Source organism: Rhinatrema bivittatum, chromosome 15 (assembly GCF_901001135.1).
Source record: "Rhinatrema bivittatum chromosome 15, aRhiBiv1.1, whole genome shotgun sequence".
Taxonomy (NCBI): Eukaryota; Metazoa; Chordata; class Amphibia; order Gymnophiona; family Rhinatrematidae; genus Rhinatrema; species Rhinatrema bivittatum.
In genome coordinates this window covers 75,935,280-75,951,881 of record NC_042629.1, presented here as the reverse complement: position 1 = coordinate 75,951,881, position 16,602 = coordinate 75,935,280, and the positions used below count along the sequence as shown (strand labels likewise).

At 45.2% G+C, this 16,602-nt stretch overlaps 1 protein-coding gene across 21 annotated transcripts in view; it reads left to right on the top strand.

The window, feature by feature from the left end:
* Nucleotides 1–16,602, top strand: part of TTLL10 (tubulin tyrosine ligase like 10) — a 307,814-nt gene that overhangs the window by 144,584 nt on the left and 146,628 nt on the right. For 15 of the 21 annotated variants that reach the window (XR_003852780.1, XR_003852781.1, XR_003852784.1 and 12 more), the window contains exons 3-6: nucleotides 1,522–1,672; nucleotides 5,385–5,591; nucleotides 5,848–6,037; nucleotides 13,225–13,757. Coding sequence is in view for 13 of the 21 variants with exons in the window: in XM_029578086.1 (XP_029433946.1) it covers nucleotides 1,522–1,672; nucleotides 5,385–5,591; nucleotides 5,848–6,037; nucleotides 13,225–13,757 (1,081 nt within the window). In the remaining 8 variants the exon portion in view is untranslated. Of the gene's footprint in view, nucleotides 1–1,521; nucleotides 1,673–2,805; nucleotides 2,909–5,384; nucleotides 5,592–5,847; nucleotides 6,038–8,003; nucleotides 9,105–13,224; nucleotides 13,758–16,602 lie in introns of those variants that run through there. The other 6 variants (XM_029578081.1, XM_029578083.1, XM_029578084.1 and 3 more) reach the window with 3 other exon arrangements.

The window sequence follows — 16,602 nt, the reverse complement described above, 5'->3', positions numbered from 1 at the left end:
ACTCCCACACACAGAAAGCTGCCTGCAGATTTAACGTCTACCTGCCTGACCTTAGTGCTGTTCAAAGGGTGAAGGAAAGCAGGGTCTATGTATAATCAGACATGTGCACCTGAGTGGGAGGGGGGCTTGTGGTTTGTATTGGATTTAGGCTTCTTGAACTTAGGGAGTTTAGTTGATTACTTGGTGAATCCCATTTCTTACCATAGTAAAGCAGAGCACTTGAATATTTTTGTCAGGCAGAAACTGAGCACATTCTGTGTGCACTGTGATAGTAGGGCCTGCAGGTAAATGTCAGTGTGCTCACTCCCTCACCTTCCAGAACGGATTTCCAGGAGCACCCCGAGCTTTTGGAGAGCCGTCTCTAGATCCGTGGCTTCCTTCAGCAGGTCAGCCACTTAGAATTCAAGTCATTGCCAAAATGTTATCTGGTTATCTCTCCTTTCCAGGTAAAAAGGTGAAATTAAGATTTTGTGACCGACATTACAATTATTTTTTTTATTCTCAAAGTTCTTGTATTTCCTCTTATTGAATTAGCATTGTTCTCACTACTGATCAAATCTAAGGGGTAGATTTTCAAACATATGCGCACACGTTTTAAAATCTGGGGTGGTGCACGCAAGGGGTGGGGTTTGAATAATGCAATTTTCACACAGTGACGTATCGCGACCTTCCCCAGTTCCCTCCCAGTTTGCTCCAATTAAAGAGCTCCCTTAAAAGTCCCTACCTTTTTTATTTTAGAACTTACTCCAGCTGGCTGCCGGCACACGATCCCCTGGCACGGCAGCCAATGGCCCCCCTGGACCACCCTTTTTCTTCGGCCCAGCTCTTGTGCGCGTAAGCCCTGTATTTTGCGCGCGCGGGCAATTTAAAATTCGCCCATAAAAGTACCCAACGTCCAGGGAGTTGCTAATAATGAAAACGGTTGCTGATATTGTGTCTGACTTCATGGTTAGGTTTTGACTGTAATCATTTTTCCAGAACGTTAGTTTGCACCCTGGTCTTGGCGGAAGAGGGCATCTCTCGCATGCTTCATCACCTCCTTCCCGCTCTGCAGACGTGACTGGGAAGGAAGGGTAAGGGAGAAGGGAGCACTGGGAGGTTCTCTCTCTTCCCTTCGGATAGCACTTGTTGTTCATGGCAGCAGCTGAGACAGTTCTTGTAATTCTCCAGACACGCTTGTCATATGACCGAGGGAAGCTGTAGCCTCCTGCTGTCTGTCCCTCGTAGCGTTACAGAAATCTCCCTCCGTTTAGTCAGACAATCTCGGCTTTTCAAATTCCCACCCCAGTATGATCGAGTCAGCATATCATCTTAATAAGGTGCATAAAGTAAGTCTAATTTGTTACTGTGTAATAATAATTATTGTAAAACATGGTGAGATTTGGGCTGTGAAAGGCGATAAATCATTTTGTTCATATTGATGATTTGTATCCGTATGGATCAGCATATCACATCGGGTACTGAGTCACCTTGCACACTCTGACCCTGGCCAAACGTCAAGCCTGGCTTTGATTGTTGCAGGAGGCACTGCGGCAGCTCCAGGGAAGCAAGCAGTCACTGCAGAGGAGACTTCAGGAGCCAGACTACAGGTGGCAACTGCGAAGGAGGTTTCTGGAGCAGGCCCAGAGTTACATCGGGGTGCCTTATGCCAAGAAGTACCATGAACCTGGGAGTAAGTGTACTGCATCTCCTTTGTAAGCCATGTATTGCTTTTACTCTGCCCAGCTCTCTCTCTTCCTTGTCTTCCGGCCTGGTCATACTACAGTATGTGACATCAGGCCTTCTGCAGAGGAGGTAGGATTTGGGCTTCTTTCCTGCTGAACTCATCTGAGCTGTCTTGTTACACACTCCAGCAGTGTCACAGGGGGGGCAGAAACTGCTGAGGAGTACTAGTGTATGTGATAGAAACAAAAAATGCTGATGCTGGAATGATATGGATGATATGTTACCTCTCAGACTTCACTGTTGCTGGCATTCTAGGATGTCACATAGAAACATAGATATGATGGCAGAAAAGGGCTAAATGGTCTATCACAAAACGACATTGTCACTTCCCAGTCCATCACTAGAATTCCATGCTGTGCCAGTATTCACAGCAGCAAGCTGGCATATCCATTTTAATTAAAACCAGAACTCCTGGAGTATAGAGAGGTGAGACACAGTACCAACTCCCTTCACCTCTATTGTGGGCTGAAAGAAATGCGTAATACCGACATGCTAACGAGAGAAAAATCCTTTTATTATAAGATATAAGGAGCAGTGCTTACCAAGCAATGTAAAGTAAACGCCAGCTTAACTCTTCTCAGCTGTTGCGCTCATTTAAATAAACCTACACACCAGTGGGTTAGTTTATTTGCACACCATTTTCCAACTGGTTGGCATTATAATTTTATCTTATATATGCTAAGACTGGATTATTGTAATTTATTTGATTTCTTGTAAATTGAGCCCACAAGGCAGAAACAAAACTCCCTGCTGATCTTTAACCTTTAACACACTTTAGCATTTCAACAGCCTTGACTATTTTTACAAGTCAGATCAGTGCAATCTCATTGTTCTGTGATTATGCTGTTTACTTTCTATTTCTTTGCTGCCACAAACTAGTCTGGCTTTATAGAGAATTTTCTCAAAGCACCCTTACATTCCCCTTTTTGTCATGTTCCAGGCTTCAAAACTGCTGGCCTCCATCCCATGTTCCATGCAGGCCCAGCCCATGGAGCAATGAGTTAGGCTGGAGAGGGTCCAGGTTCTCTAATGTTAGTTAAGATTGATCTTTACATTTGGAACTCTTTTTTTTTTCTCCAGGTGAAGACTAGAGTTTCTTCTTTGAGTGGAGGTCAGGAAGTTCAGACGCAATAGGAAGTAGGGGTAATACTATTGCAGAAACCATAAACTGCTGGCAGACATGGTAGGGATTTATCACATATTGATAGTGGAGGTATAAGATGATAAAAAAAATGAATGTAACCCAGGCCCTCTTGAATACAGCATGAAATAATGAAGGTAGAAGGACTGAGCTAAATGCTATGACAGTCCTGTCCAGACGGTGTTGGGACATGGCCACAGTGCAAGTGCTGCATGTATTCAGGTCGTCCCTCAGTCCTGTCCAGATGGTGTTGGGACATGGCCACAGTGCAAGTGGTGCATGTATTCAGTCGTCCCTCAGTCCTGTCCAGACGGTGTTGGGACATGGCCACAGCCATTCTATGCAGTGCAAGTGGTGCATGTATTCAGGTCGTCCCTCAGTCCTGTCCAGACGGTGTTGGGACATGGCCACAGTGCAAGTGCTGCATGTATTCAGGTCGTCCCTCAGTCCTGTCCAGACGGTGTTGGGACATGGCCACAGCCATTCTATGCAGTGCAAGTGGTGCATGTATTCAGGTCGTCCCTCAGTCCTGTCCAGACGGTGTTGGGACATGGCCACAGTGCAAGTGCTGCATGTATTCAGGTCGTCCCTCAGTCCTGTCCAGACGGTGTTGGGACATGGCCACAGTGCAAGTGCTGCATGTATTCAGGTCGTCCCTCAGTCCTGTCCAGACGGTGTTGGGACATGGCCACAGTGCAAGTGCTGCATGTATTCAGGTCGTCCCTCAGTCCTGTCCAGACGGTGTTGGGACATGGCCACAGCCATTCTATGCAGTGCAAGTGGTGCATGTATTCAGGTCGTCCCTCAGTCCTGTCCAGACGGTGTTGGGACATGGCCACAGTGCAAGTGCTGCATGTATTCAGGTCGTCCCTCAGTCCTGTCCAGACGGTGTTGGGACATGGCCACAGTGCAAGTGCTGCATGTATTCAGGTCGTCCCTCAGTCCTGTCCAGACGGTGTTGGGACATGGCCACAGTGCAAGTGGTGCATGTATTCAGGTCGTCCCTCAGTCCTGTCCAGACGGTGTTGGGACATGGCCACAGCCATTCTATGCAGTGCAAGTGGTGCATGTATTCAGGTCGTCCCTCAGTCCTGTCCAGACGGTGTTGGGACATGGCCACAGTGCAAGTGGTGCATGTATTCAGGTCGTCCCTCAGTCCTGTCCAGACGGTGTTGGGACATGGCCACAGTGCAAGTGGTGCATGTATTCAGGTCGTCCCTCAGTCCTGTCCAGACGGTGTTGGGACATGGCCACAGTGCAAGTGGTGCATGTATTCAGGTCGTCCCTCAGTCCTGTCCAGACGGTGTTGGGACATGGCCACAGTGCAAGTGCTGCATGTATTCAGGTCGTCCCTCAGTCCTGTCCAGACGGTGTTGGGACATGGCCACAGTGCAAGTGGTGCATGTATTCAGGTCGTCCCTCTCGCTCATTCTAGGTCCTCCTTTCTTTTTTTGTCCCAATATTTTAATGTTTAATATTTTTGTAATAACTAGCATTGCTCCTTTTATTATGGCCACAGCTCTTCTTTTTAAGTGAATCCTTCCCTGATTCCACGCTTCACTTGTTTTTGCTATGAGGTCAGTTTTCATGGACTTGCATGGGGGTTGTCATGTAAAATTGGTGCATATGCTTGGAAGTGGCCTTGTCAGCAGGGTGGGAGATGCACGTAGTGTCGTTGTTGTGCACAGAAAGAGGGCAGTTTGAGGGGGTTCAAGGGTACCATTTAGAAATACATGCACATTTACATAGTTTATAAATGGAGTACCCCTATATGCCATCAGTTATGCACACAGAAATTAAACATGACTTGTCTTTTGCCTGCAGTTTCTGGGTGGTGGCAGAGGGTCTGGGTGACCTGGTGAAGGTCTGGGTCAACTGATGCTTGGAAGTATGCCAACTTTATAAAATCCCAGTCTCTGTGCATATGTTACAGTTATTTAATGTATAAACATACGTGTGTGCTTTTATAAAACAGGTGGAGAGAGAATGCGTGCATGTACTGTAGCATACGCACATAATTTTGCATTGTAACTTAGGAGCAGCTACTTATGCGCATTTGTGCTGAGCTACACGCAGCATTGAAAATGACCTTCTGCGTGCAGCACTGAGATGCCTGCATGGGACTCTGAGGAGAACTGCAGAGCATCACTCTCCCCTCCCACAATGGCAAGAATGGCTAAGAGAAACTGTCAATACAATTGAATAATCTGGCAGAAATCCTAATGGCTTTTGTTATAGCTGCCCCCAATTATCTAAAACAACCTGTTCCTATAAACGGAATTCTGTTCACCAGTGTGACTCATAATCCACCCAAAGTACGATGACTCTACTGACCAAATCACCAACGAGGCACTTGGATGGGAGATTCTTGTCCTGGGACAGGCTTGGGCCAGATTTGGAGATTGGGGGGTGGGAAATTCTTCCCCTCCCATCACTCCCCAAAGGCTCCCTCGTGGCACACTTGCAGTCCTTCTTGGCCTATGCTATCTCTGTCTCTCTCCTCCCTCTTGCTTCCCAGCTCCGGAATACGAATCCCCACTCTTTTTGGATTGCTGTGGGCTTATCCGCAGGGTGCTGCGAGACTTGAAGTCGGAGTTTGGATTTGTGATTGGTCCTGGCAATCAGGCCTATCAGTATGACACGCTGCCTAGGACTGTGCCCAGTGAGGAGGAGATGCAGCCCGGTGACCTTGTCTTCATCTCAGGGATATACTTCAATTCACAAAGTAAGAACTGTTGCACTACTGATGTAAGAACTGTATTAGCAATGTAAAATATAGCGTAAGGCCAGGGTCGGATCCCTTGTGATCACCTGACTATGAATTGGGTAGAAGGTGTGCCTCAGGGTGACAGTAAGAGTTCGTCTTCTTGCACTCATCTAGTTGTTGAACTCTGAAGGTAGCTCCCCTGACCTTTTCCATTGTATAACCAAATAGTTACAGAACACTCTGAGGAGGGTGCACTCATTCTCCCTTCTTGCAGGGAAGAAGCAGTTTCATGACATAGTGCACGTAGAGATCTGGCTGGGAGATGGGCTCAGCAGTCTGGGTGCTCGCTGGCAGAAGGGCAAAGTGCAAATCTTTCAGTCCTACAAATTTGTCGCCACATCCTACGGAAATATGACATATCACTTCAAGTCCATAGAAACGTGGCTTCAGGGGACCTGTGTGAGGTGAGTAAATGGACAAGCCCAGGCTGCCTTCTCCTTATCCACTCTACACTCAGTTGAGCACTAGAGTAGCAGAACCTGTGTGAATACCGAGAATGTTTTGATTAGAGAACAAGGCCTGATCTACTTCAAACTGGCAGGTGGCACAGTAGGGAGGAAGGGATGAGGTTCCAATATGCTGCAGTTGATTTACAAAGGAAATTGAACAATAAAACATTATCGGGAAAAGGGACCACCATAAGTGGTCTGTACAATAAAGTTGAGCATGCCTGATGCAGGTGAGTGCATTGTTTAACTTGGCGGGAGGGAAGATTGCTATCTCTCCTGGCCCACAGCTGAAAGGGTAAAGGGAGGGGACCTGCCTGGGGGAGGTAGGAGGTTGTTGTAGCATTGGCCCTTTCAGCTTTGCTCTGCAGTGGAGGAGAGGAGTGCGACTGTCAGGCCATCAGGTCTCTTCAACTGTATTCTGGTGATGGGACTTAGCACAGGGGATTTCCTGGCAGCTACTGGGAATATTATTCTTTTCTGTATGCCCTCAGCAAAATGTACTCCACAGAACATGAAGTCCCATTCTAATGCATAACCTTACATTTTACTGAGTCGCACAGTAAAAGGTTTTAGCACAAGATTTTTTGCATAGTCCAGCTTTGAGAAAAATGTCATCTCTGGTCACGGGAATATATGAAGGTCTAGAGCATCATAGTGTTAGAGCATTCCCTGTACTGAAGCTTCTGCTCAAAACCTTCACACTCTCTTACCATGAGTCCGATATATAATATATATATATGCTCGCTTATGTACTGTATATATCTGCATGATAGAAGCAGTCTAGATATAGACAGAGTTAGGCATGGAGGTAGAGGATTATGGAGTCTGCTAGGTTAAAGTTCTCCTTTTAAAAAATGTTGATATGAAGTGATTTCATTTTAGATTGCCTGCCTGTGTGCAGGATTTTCATTCAAAATGTAAACAGATTTTTGCTAGTGAGGTACAAATGTGAACGTTTCATTCGAGAGTATGTACACGATTTTGCGGCAGTGGAGGAAGCTTCTGCAGAGGACAAGTGGTTGGTGTTAGTTCTGGGAAACAGTGCTATGATTCTTGTTGTTTAATTTCTGAGCTTGGAGGCCACTCACTGGAACAGGATGTTCATTATTTTCATGTCCTGTACTGTACCTGTGATCACAAAGGCAGAGCTGTTACTCCTAGTAGCACATAAGAATTTCTATATTGGGTCAGACCAAGGGTTCATCGAGCCCAGCATTCTGTTTCCAACAGAGGCCAATCCAGATCACAAGTACCTGGCAAGATCCCAAACGGTAAATAGGTGCCAGTGGCTTACTCCAAGTGTACCTGATTAATAATAGTTTATAGACTTCTCATCCAAGAACTTGTCTAAACCTTTTTTAAACCCAGCTATGCAGCCTTTACCACATCCTCTGGCAATGAATTCCAGAGCCTAATTATACATTGAGTGAAAAAGAGTTTTATCTAATTTGTTTTAAATGTGCCACTTACTTCATGTAGTATTCCCTTGTCTATTCTAGCCCTCTCATGATCTTAAAGACCTCTATCATATCCCCCCTCAGCCTTCTCTTCTCCAAGCTGAACAGCCCTAACCTTTTCAGCCTTTCCTCATAGGGGAGCTGTTCCATCCCCTTTATCATAGAAACATAGAAATGACGGCAGAAGAAGTCCAAACGGCCCATCCAGTCCGCCCAGCAAGCTTTCACTTTTTTTTTTCTTCCCCCATACTTTACTCTTGTCCCTTATAAGTGACTTTTTTTGTTCTATTTCCCTTCCCCCCCCCGCCATCAATGTAGTTAGCAGTGCTGGAGCTGCATCTAAGTGAAGTATCAGGCTTTACTGGTTAGGGGTAGTAACCGCCGTCATAGCAAGCTACTCCCACGCATGTTTATCCAGCCTGTACCTTCTCTGTATCTTCTCCAGTGCAACTATACCTTTTTGAAGGTGTGGCGACCAGAATTGTACACAGTACCACAAGTGCGGCCTCACTTGTGATAGAGAGGTATCATCCTCAGGCCAGACTTGTAATTCCCTGGCAGTCTGCTTGCCAGTGTCCCTCTGTGTTTACTGGAGAAGCCCAGCCATGAGCAGCGTAACTCACTAGTCACCTAACCAAAGCAAACCTAAGAGAAATCACTTACTTGGAGAAGACTGGAAAGAAATTCATGTCTATGAACATCAGTGCGACAAAGAGCTGAAAGTCTGATTGCATTTCTTCCTTGGCTCTTTCATTTTTGGGATCAATATATGAATTTTAGGGACAAGCAGGGAATAGTACAGGAATTTAGGGGTGAAGAGTGCTCTAATCTGGGGAAAAATAGTACAGTGTAGTTCCTGATCTCTGAGGGCTCTGCAGGACATTTTCTATGGAAATGCTGCTGCCCACTGAAGAAAAGTCAATTATTAGCTGGTCAGAGTAGAAAACTATTATTTCTGGTCTTCCCTCGGAGGAGTGATTGGATGTGTCGTGATGCGGATATACTTCCACCTGATGAATGCTCCTGTCTAGGACTATACGGTAAGGTTATGGTAGAAATAAAGTGCTAGTCAGGGCTAGAAAACCCTATAAAACTCTGCTCTCGGATGATCTGTTGCAAGCCTCCAGCTTCTGTCTCTGTCCTGGTGACGTGGCAAATGCTGGAGCATTTTAGCGCCCAGGGCAGCCAATCAGATTTGTGCTCTTCCATCCTGATCCCAGGAGGAGAGCGGGACTCTTGCTGGTTTCTATCCGCTGCCGGCTCAGGGGGGCTTTGGAAAGAGGAACTCAGGTGCACAGGGTTAAAATGCAGGCTGGGTGATTGCCTTCAGAGTCCCTCTCTGCACACACCTAGGCTTAGCAATGTTAGCGCAGAAATCCATCCATAATTAGCAACGGTAGCCAGGCAGCTGTTGCTAGGAAACTTCCGCCTTGTGTATAGAGCAAAAGGGGTTTTCTCAGCCTGTGGAAGTGAATGTATGTAAAAGCAGGGCTCCTTCCAGCAGGTGAGGAAAGCCAGCAGAGAGCTAGAAGGACGAGCAAAGCATTTCCGCAGAGCTGGCACAGGTTAGCACCTTCCTTACTTCTCCTCTCATTAGAGAGAGCCTGGCACCCAGCATGGGCCCACTTGTTGCAGTGAATTCTGTGCTCGATGTTAGAAACTCTTTTGAGGAAAGCAGAATGTAGGTTATTTGTTTTGGGATGTAAACAGAAATCCCCACGAGAGCTGTGGTGGGAAACAGAGTAAGAACCAGTCCTACATCCCAGCTCATTTATTGCTTTCTAAAAACGGCCCAAAAGTCGTCCATGTAAAAAATGCTAGAAGGGAGGGTCTGAACAGTTGCTGCCTGTCAAGTTAGCGGGCAGGGTCTGATGAAGAGAGCCTTGGAAATGAAGCACCGCACTTGTAAAAACTTTGTCCCATCCTGCAGACAATTTCACGCTGTCCACATAGGGACAAAGAATGCGTGTGCTTTTTACCTGCAGACGCTCGCACACCTCCCCAGACTGTGGCTAAAAGTGCACCGAGGGAGGGATGATGCTTCATACCTCACAGATTCCTGCAGAAACGACCCTGTGTGAGTCTGCAGCCGGGGCGCAGCTTCTCTTTGCCCTGCTCACTTGTGTTTCAAGACTTACTACAGGGAGGTCTGTTCATTTTAAGACAACTCCCTTTCGCTCCCCATGGGCCTTAATTAACATTTTGTGAAGCATTTATTAATATTCAATATCTCTATGCAATCTCTCTTACTGATGAATGTGATTGTTACAGTTTCATGTCTTGTTGAAGCCGCAATAATAGCGTCGTCCTCATTTGGGCCTAGGGACCATGTCAATGACCTACTGGAAGGCTGAAGGAAGGGCCTTATTTGGGACCATGGCAATCTCAGGATTGGGCTAATTATTATACAATAGGAATAATTACATTGCCAGTATCCATCTGCCACTTTTTATTTTACAAAGTGCTGCATGCAAACAAGTTGTTTTATATGCTAGGACGCTGGTGTACAAATCCTCTTCTACTCTGCTACCTGTGGTCTTACTTTTCCATTGGAAAGAGTCTAAGCCTCATGCGAATGACAGAGAAACTTCTCCACTCCTTAGACTGTAAGAGATATAGGGGCACCTATATCAAAGGAAAATATATCTCATAATTTACATGGGTGGTGCCATTAGAATTTGGTAACAAACACGAGTTTATATCAAAAGACATTACTTGTGGATGAGTATTAAGTAGAGTTTCATTCTGAAGGTTGACTATAGTTAAAAATAGGTTGAACTAATTCCATTAGGAGCTGGAATATAGTCATTGGGTGCTTTATGCCGCTTATCTTTAAATTCATTTATTTAATTTCCTGCTTCGTTCTCCTTCTTGAAGGCTTGTTTGAAAAGCCAGGTTTTGAGTTGTGTTTTGAAAAATTTATGACTGTTGATTAATAATGTTGTCCTAATTTGGATTTTTATCCACACTGCACTTCAGAAACTTATACCGATTCACCATTGGAGCACTGGAGGACAGTATAAGTCAGTAGGCAACATCAGAAAAGAACTGAGCACAGGTGAAGTCGCCAGGACCCTCACTGACAATTCAGCCTCCGCTCCATATTGGCTGAAAGTAATTAGCTACAAATAGAATGGATGCAAACCCTACTCATAAAGAGATGCGTCCTCCGACCTAGGAATTCTGATTGCCAGTACCTTACCCCCTCCATTTCCCTTGGGATTTATTTCAGGATGTATCCAGATCCCCATCATTATTCATATTTAGTGATTATTTTGTGGCTCTTGCTTATCGTCAGTACAATCTTTTTCTCTCCTGTGATATCAGTATGCAGCAGCTTGTGAGCACAAGTCGATGAACAGTGATCAGAAGTATTCCCATGCAGAGAGAGGCACTGGAGAGGGGGTGAGGGAGAAGAAGGTTAGAGTTAGCTAAAGGCTCAGCTCATCAGGTGTAGGTTAAGTTGAGCTTCATTATTTTAATCTTGTAATGCTGAGATTTTTCCTCATTGTCTTATCAAAATCAGGACAACCAAGCCCAGAATACATTGAGATTGAAATACAAATAAAACCGGGACTGGCTTAGTCTATACCCTGATGACCTGGTAATCTCACATCAAATGCACAAGCAGGAAACAGGAAAAGAATGACTCCAGCTACTTCTGTAGCTGGGTAGCAATGGAATCAGTTACATTATCCAGCCTGCAAGTGATGGGAATTCACACGGTGACGCTGGGAGCCTGCTGCTGGTTATTGTGACAAGTTAAAGCCAGGGACATCATATCCAGTGCAGTCGTGGCGCTGAATATACCCACTTTAGGACAGCCTCTGTGGCCTGACCAAAGATAGCCACATAAGTCAATCGCTAGCTCCGAATACTGAAGTTAGCCAGGTAACTTTGCTTCTCCCCAGAACACCCTTGACTTATCCGGCTAAATTCTAGCTGAGTGACTAGTTTCCAGCTAGAAGCTGAATATAGCCAGGTAAGCCATTTAGACGGATAACTATTACGTTATCCGTCTAAATGGCATTTGAATATGGAACTCTTACTGTTTTGCCATTAGAACTAGGATGTAACATCAGTAGAGACTTTCATTTTCAGTTTTTATTTCATTTTACCTGGGAATTTCAATGTTAGAACAACAATAATCAGTGGAACAATGACTTTGTTATAACACAAGAGAAAAATCAGTGGAAAAGTCATAGTTCCACTGACTTATCTTTTTTTGTTTAACATTGAAATTTCCAGTCAAAATAAAATCAAAACTGAAAACAAAGGTCCCTAATCATAAGGTATTTTAAAATATCACCCAGAGCTCAATAGGAAAAGAAAGCTTTTCTTCCATTCTTACCAGAAGAGCTAATAATGAATGCCTTTGCTGTCCAGTTTGAATGTCTTTGGTTCATGGTGGCAAAGTATGCACCATCAATTGATCCCAGGTGTCAAAGTCTTTCTTATACTCTGTAAAGTGTCTCTACTATCAGGCAGTATATCTGTCCAGGGAGAAAATCCCCTTCAGCACCAGTTCTGCCCTTTCTTACCTTCACAAACCTTGCCTGTGCACTTCTGTTATTGGGAGGATGAAACCCTGACACCCCTCCCTCCCTCCCCAGGGTACTGACATGTAGAACAAGGCCTCCGCACTCAGCTTTCCAGAGTAAACAGAACGGCTGGTATAGTGTGTCTTACTTAGGTGGGAATCAGGAGTAATTGATACCTGCCTCATTCAATGTGAAATAATCAAAGATTAATGTGTCTCAGAGCTTTAGGAGGTAGAGTTAGCTTCAGGTGAGGAAGGAAATGAAGGATGAAATGGCCTATCTTTCTAGATCTTTAACAAGCCCAAAGAAAGTAATTTTCACAAGCCTTTAAGCACCATTATCATTGGTTTATGTTGGTGAAAAGTCCATGCACTGCCAAAACTGCGGCTAATTTGCCTTTTGTGCCAACACAGTCTCCTGTTTTGATTTGCTCAAGTCCTACCAGAGCTAGGAGGCCTCCTCATTGTGCAGGTGCAGTTTGTTGCCTTATACAAACAAGTCACAGCAAGGATTCAGCAAAGGCCTTCTTTGGGGATCTGTGCTTCCCAAAATATCAGCTGATGCCTAAATGTCTGCATATATTACACCTTAGAATCCTTTCCAGTTCTGTCCGGCTCCGAGAGTTTTCTCGAATTTAGCGATTGGCCAGTGTGAAGGCAGCTGGAAGGGAGCCAGCTCTGAGAGGTCAGAGGGCAGAAGGAGCCCCGCATTGCTGCAGATGTTGTACCTGGGCTCTTGCAAGTCTCTGCAGATGTTTGCACTTGCTTTTTTCAGTGAATACTTTTTGCATGGAAAAGAATGCATGCAGATTTCAAAATTTGAATCTCTGTGCATTACTTTTCTTCCCCGAACTAAACACCCTCCCGGGAATGCCGCCTAATGTGGCTGAAAGCACTTGCAGACTTTCAGTTGGGTAAATTTCTAGACAGCATTATTTGGGTAAATGATGGGATAAATGATTTATGGAAGGAAAACCTGTTTTATGTATAATACAGCTTTGGAAATCTTTATCAGGAAAAACAGCTTGCCGTACCAGAAAGGGCGCAGGTGGTTCTGGAAATCCAGCGTATTATCTGTCACTCCCTCAGAACCTAAGTCCTGAAAACAATAATCATTTATCTTTTTGATTCTTTTGTCTTGACAGCCATTGCCCAGAACATAAGTGGGGATCAGCCCTTGCACTTCCGGGCAAAAGCTCCATCATCTATTCAGAGGAAGAAGATCTGGAGGATAATGCCCAAATCAGTCCCAGCCATCCCATCACACCGATGAAAAAAGAAGCAATGACCAGTTCCCAGGACACAGAGGATCAGAGAGAAGAAACAGCTAACAATTCTCAGGGGATTCCAGTAACAAAAGCAGAAGATATCAAAAAGAGCATGCAAGAGACAGCTGAGGAAGCCATCAGGAATGAAAGGGCATTTCCATCTGAAATGGAACAGTTAGCAAGGAAGCTCCATAAAGAAGAGTCCAACAGTGCACAGTTACAGAGAGATTCAGGGCTGAGTAGGTCTGAGAGAACCATAGAACCAAAGACATCCACAAAAGCTGTCCCCACGCCAAGCAGAACCAGTGGCAGCAAGTCTTCCAGCTCCAGGATGAACTCTAAAGTGAAGGCTAATAGTGCAAGATGCAAGAAAATCCTGCCGGTGACACCGAAAGAAGACCAACAGTCAGGTGATGCAGCTGGAGACCGGTGACCTCTGTCTGTCGCGTGCCTTCTCTTACTGCACCTCTTTCTCTATGAAACCAACCCTGAATAGGTCTTTAGCTAATACTTTGGGGGGAGAACACAAGAGCAGGTGTGCTGACTGGATCAGGCAGTGTCGCCCGTGGAGCTGTGTCCTGATTACTATGTGATGCTTTGTATATACTGCAAAAGAAAAAGAAAAAAACGGGCTCGAACTAGGGCTATTACACCATTTCTAAAAGTTTTATTCAGACCTAGAATTCTGGAAACACGTCATGATTGTAAGTGTGAGGTCCCACTGTTCTTAAGCACTGCTGATCAGCTCAATCACCATTTCATTTTCATACTGTTAATTGACAGCATTCCTGGGGACCTCATTTCTACATGAAACCCCTGTCCTCAAATGTACAAAGTCAGTGATTGGAGGAGTGAGTGAGTTTCTCCATTGCAGTATGTGAGGTCAGGGATGGGAGGAGTGAGGGAGACTCCATTGTAATTGTCAGGTCAGTGATAGGAGGGAGACTCCACTGCAGTGTGTGAGCTCAGTCATGGGAGGAGTGAGGGAGACACCATTGCAGTGTGTGAGGTCAGTGATGGGAGGAGCAAGGGAGATTCTGCTACAGTATGTGAGGTCAGTGATGGGAGGAGCAAGGGAGATTCCGCTAAAGTATGTGAGGTCAGTGATGGGAGGAGCAAGGGAGATTCCGCTATAGTGTGTGAGGTCAGTGATGGGAGGAGCAAGGGAGATTCTGCTAAAGAATGTGAGGTCAGTGATGGGAGGAGCAAGGGAGATTCCGCTACAGTGTGTGAGGTCAGTGATGGGAGAAGTAAGAGAGACTCCATTATAGAATGTGAGGGTCAGTCATGAGAAGAGTGAGGGAGACTTCATTGCAGTGTGCAAGGTCAGGTCTGGGAGGAGTAAGGGACACTCCACTGCAGTGTGTGAGTTCAGCGATGAGAGGAACAAGGGAGACTCCACTGCAGTGTGTGAGGTCAGTGATGAGAGGAACAAGGGAGACTCCACTGCAGTGTGTGAGGTCAGTGATGAGAGGAACAAGGGAGACTCCACTATAGTGTGTGAGGTCAGTGATGGGAGGAGAGAGGGAAACGCCACTGCAGTGTGTGAGGTCAGTGATGGGAGGAGAGAGGGAGACTCCACTGCAGTGTGTGAGGTCAGTGATGAGAGGAACAAGGGAGACTCCACTATAGTGTGTGAGGTCAGTGATGGGAGGAGAGAGGGAGGCTTCATTGCAGTGTGTGAGGTCAGTGATGGGGAGGAAGGAGGAAGAACTCCACTGCAGTGAGTGTGAGATTAGTGATGAGAGGAACAAGGGAGACTCCACTACAGTGTGTGAGGTCAGTGATGAGAGGAACAAGGGAGACTCCACTGCAGTGTGTGAGGTCAGTGATGGGAGGAGAGAGGGAGACGCCACTGCAGTGTGTGAGGTCAGTGATGGGAGGAGAGAGGGAGACGCCACTGCAGTGTGTGAGGTCAGTGATGGGAGGAGAGAGGGAGACGCCACTGCAATGTGTGAGGTCAGGGATGGGAGGAATGAGGGAGACGCCACTGCAGTGTGTGAGGTCAGGGATGGGAGGAACGAGGGACACTCCAATGAAGGGTATGATGCCACTGAAAGGACTACTTAAAGAGAGCATGCCTCTTGAATTTAGAGAGATCATGAATAAATCTGAATTTGCAATTCCTGGCAGATAGATAAAGGCCACCCTAGCCATCAGATTGCAGACAGATGATGACCCAATACTGGCAACTGTCAGCACAATTAGCAGAAAGTAGTCTGAGAACACAGAGGATCTTTATTGCATAGAGCCAGGGCAGGCCAAGAATGTCTTTGATTAACTTTATCAAGTTGAACATTGGTAACTTTAAGATCACGCATTAAGTCTGGTAAAAATGTGGGAAAAAGTCAGTGATTATAGACCTGCTTAATATGTCAAAATGTCAGGGAAAGAATAGTAAGAAAAGAATCCCAAAAGGTTATATTTATTGACAGTCAAACTGCCCTTATCTAGTAATTCTGGCTTTCAAAGAGCATAGCAAGGCAGTTCACATTCCAATAAAATACAGATAACATCAAAAACAAAGCAAAGATAAAATCTATCCAAACAAAATTAAATTATATATAATTATATAAAAGAAAAAAAAGAAGAGGCATTTGCATGAATTCCCTGACTCAACAACAGCATTTCAATCTGTTACAGCACGTCATCCATGGGGTTTGCTCTTCTGAAAAGAAGCAAATCTGTTGGGCGCCTGCTCTGAGCTTTGCGCCCCCGGCTGCCCCCTAACACCATGCAAATGTCCCTTGGTAAAGGAATGTGCCTTGGAATTGTGTTCATTGTGTGTATGGAGCTGTGGATCTAGAATTATTATAAGATTTTGATAAATTAGGACTATAAAGTTGTATCTTGTAAACATAATTTGGGGTTGTATTGTACACTGGTTTGGAGCTGTGTCTTATGAAGATGTATTGTAGTTTCATATAGTGGTGCTGCGTTTTGTAGTTGTATCTGGGAGTTGTGTACTGGAGCAAAATCTTGAAATTGCATCTTGAAGTTTTATCAGCATCTAGAAGAATCAGAAGACATTCTCTGAAGTCATACCATGGTCCAACAGCCTCTTCCCTGTGTCTCCAGGTTACAGAGAGTTAGTAAGTGCAAGTCACAGATGACATCATTTTTTACATTATGACTAATCCTAAAGGTGAGGTGAGATAGCTTCAAGGCAAGATGAACCTTCTGTGTCCTCAATAAAAGTTATCTACAAGAATCAGCTGTATGATCTTTGAAATGACTTAACAGCTAAGCAGTCCT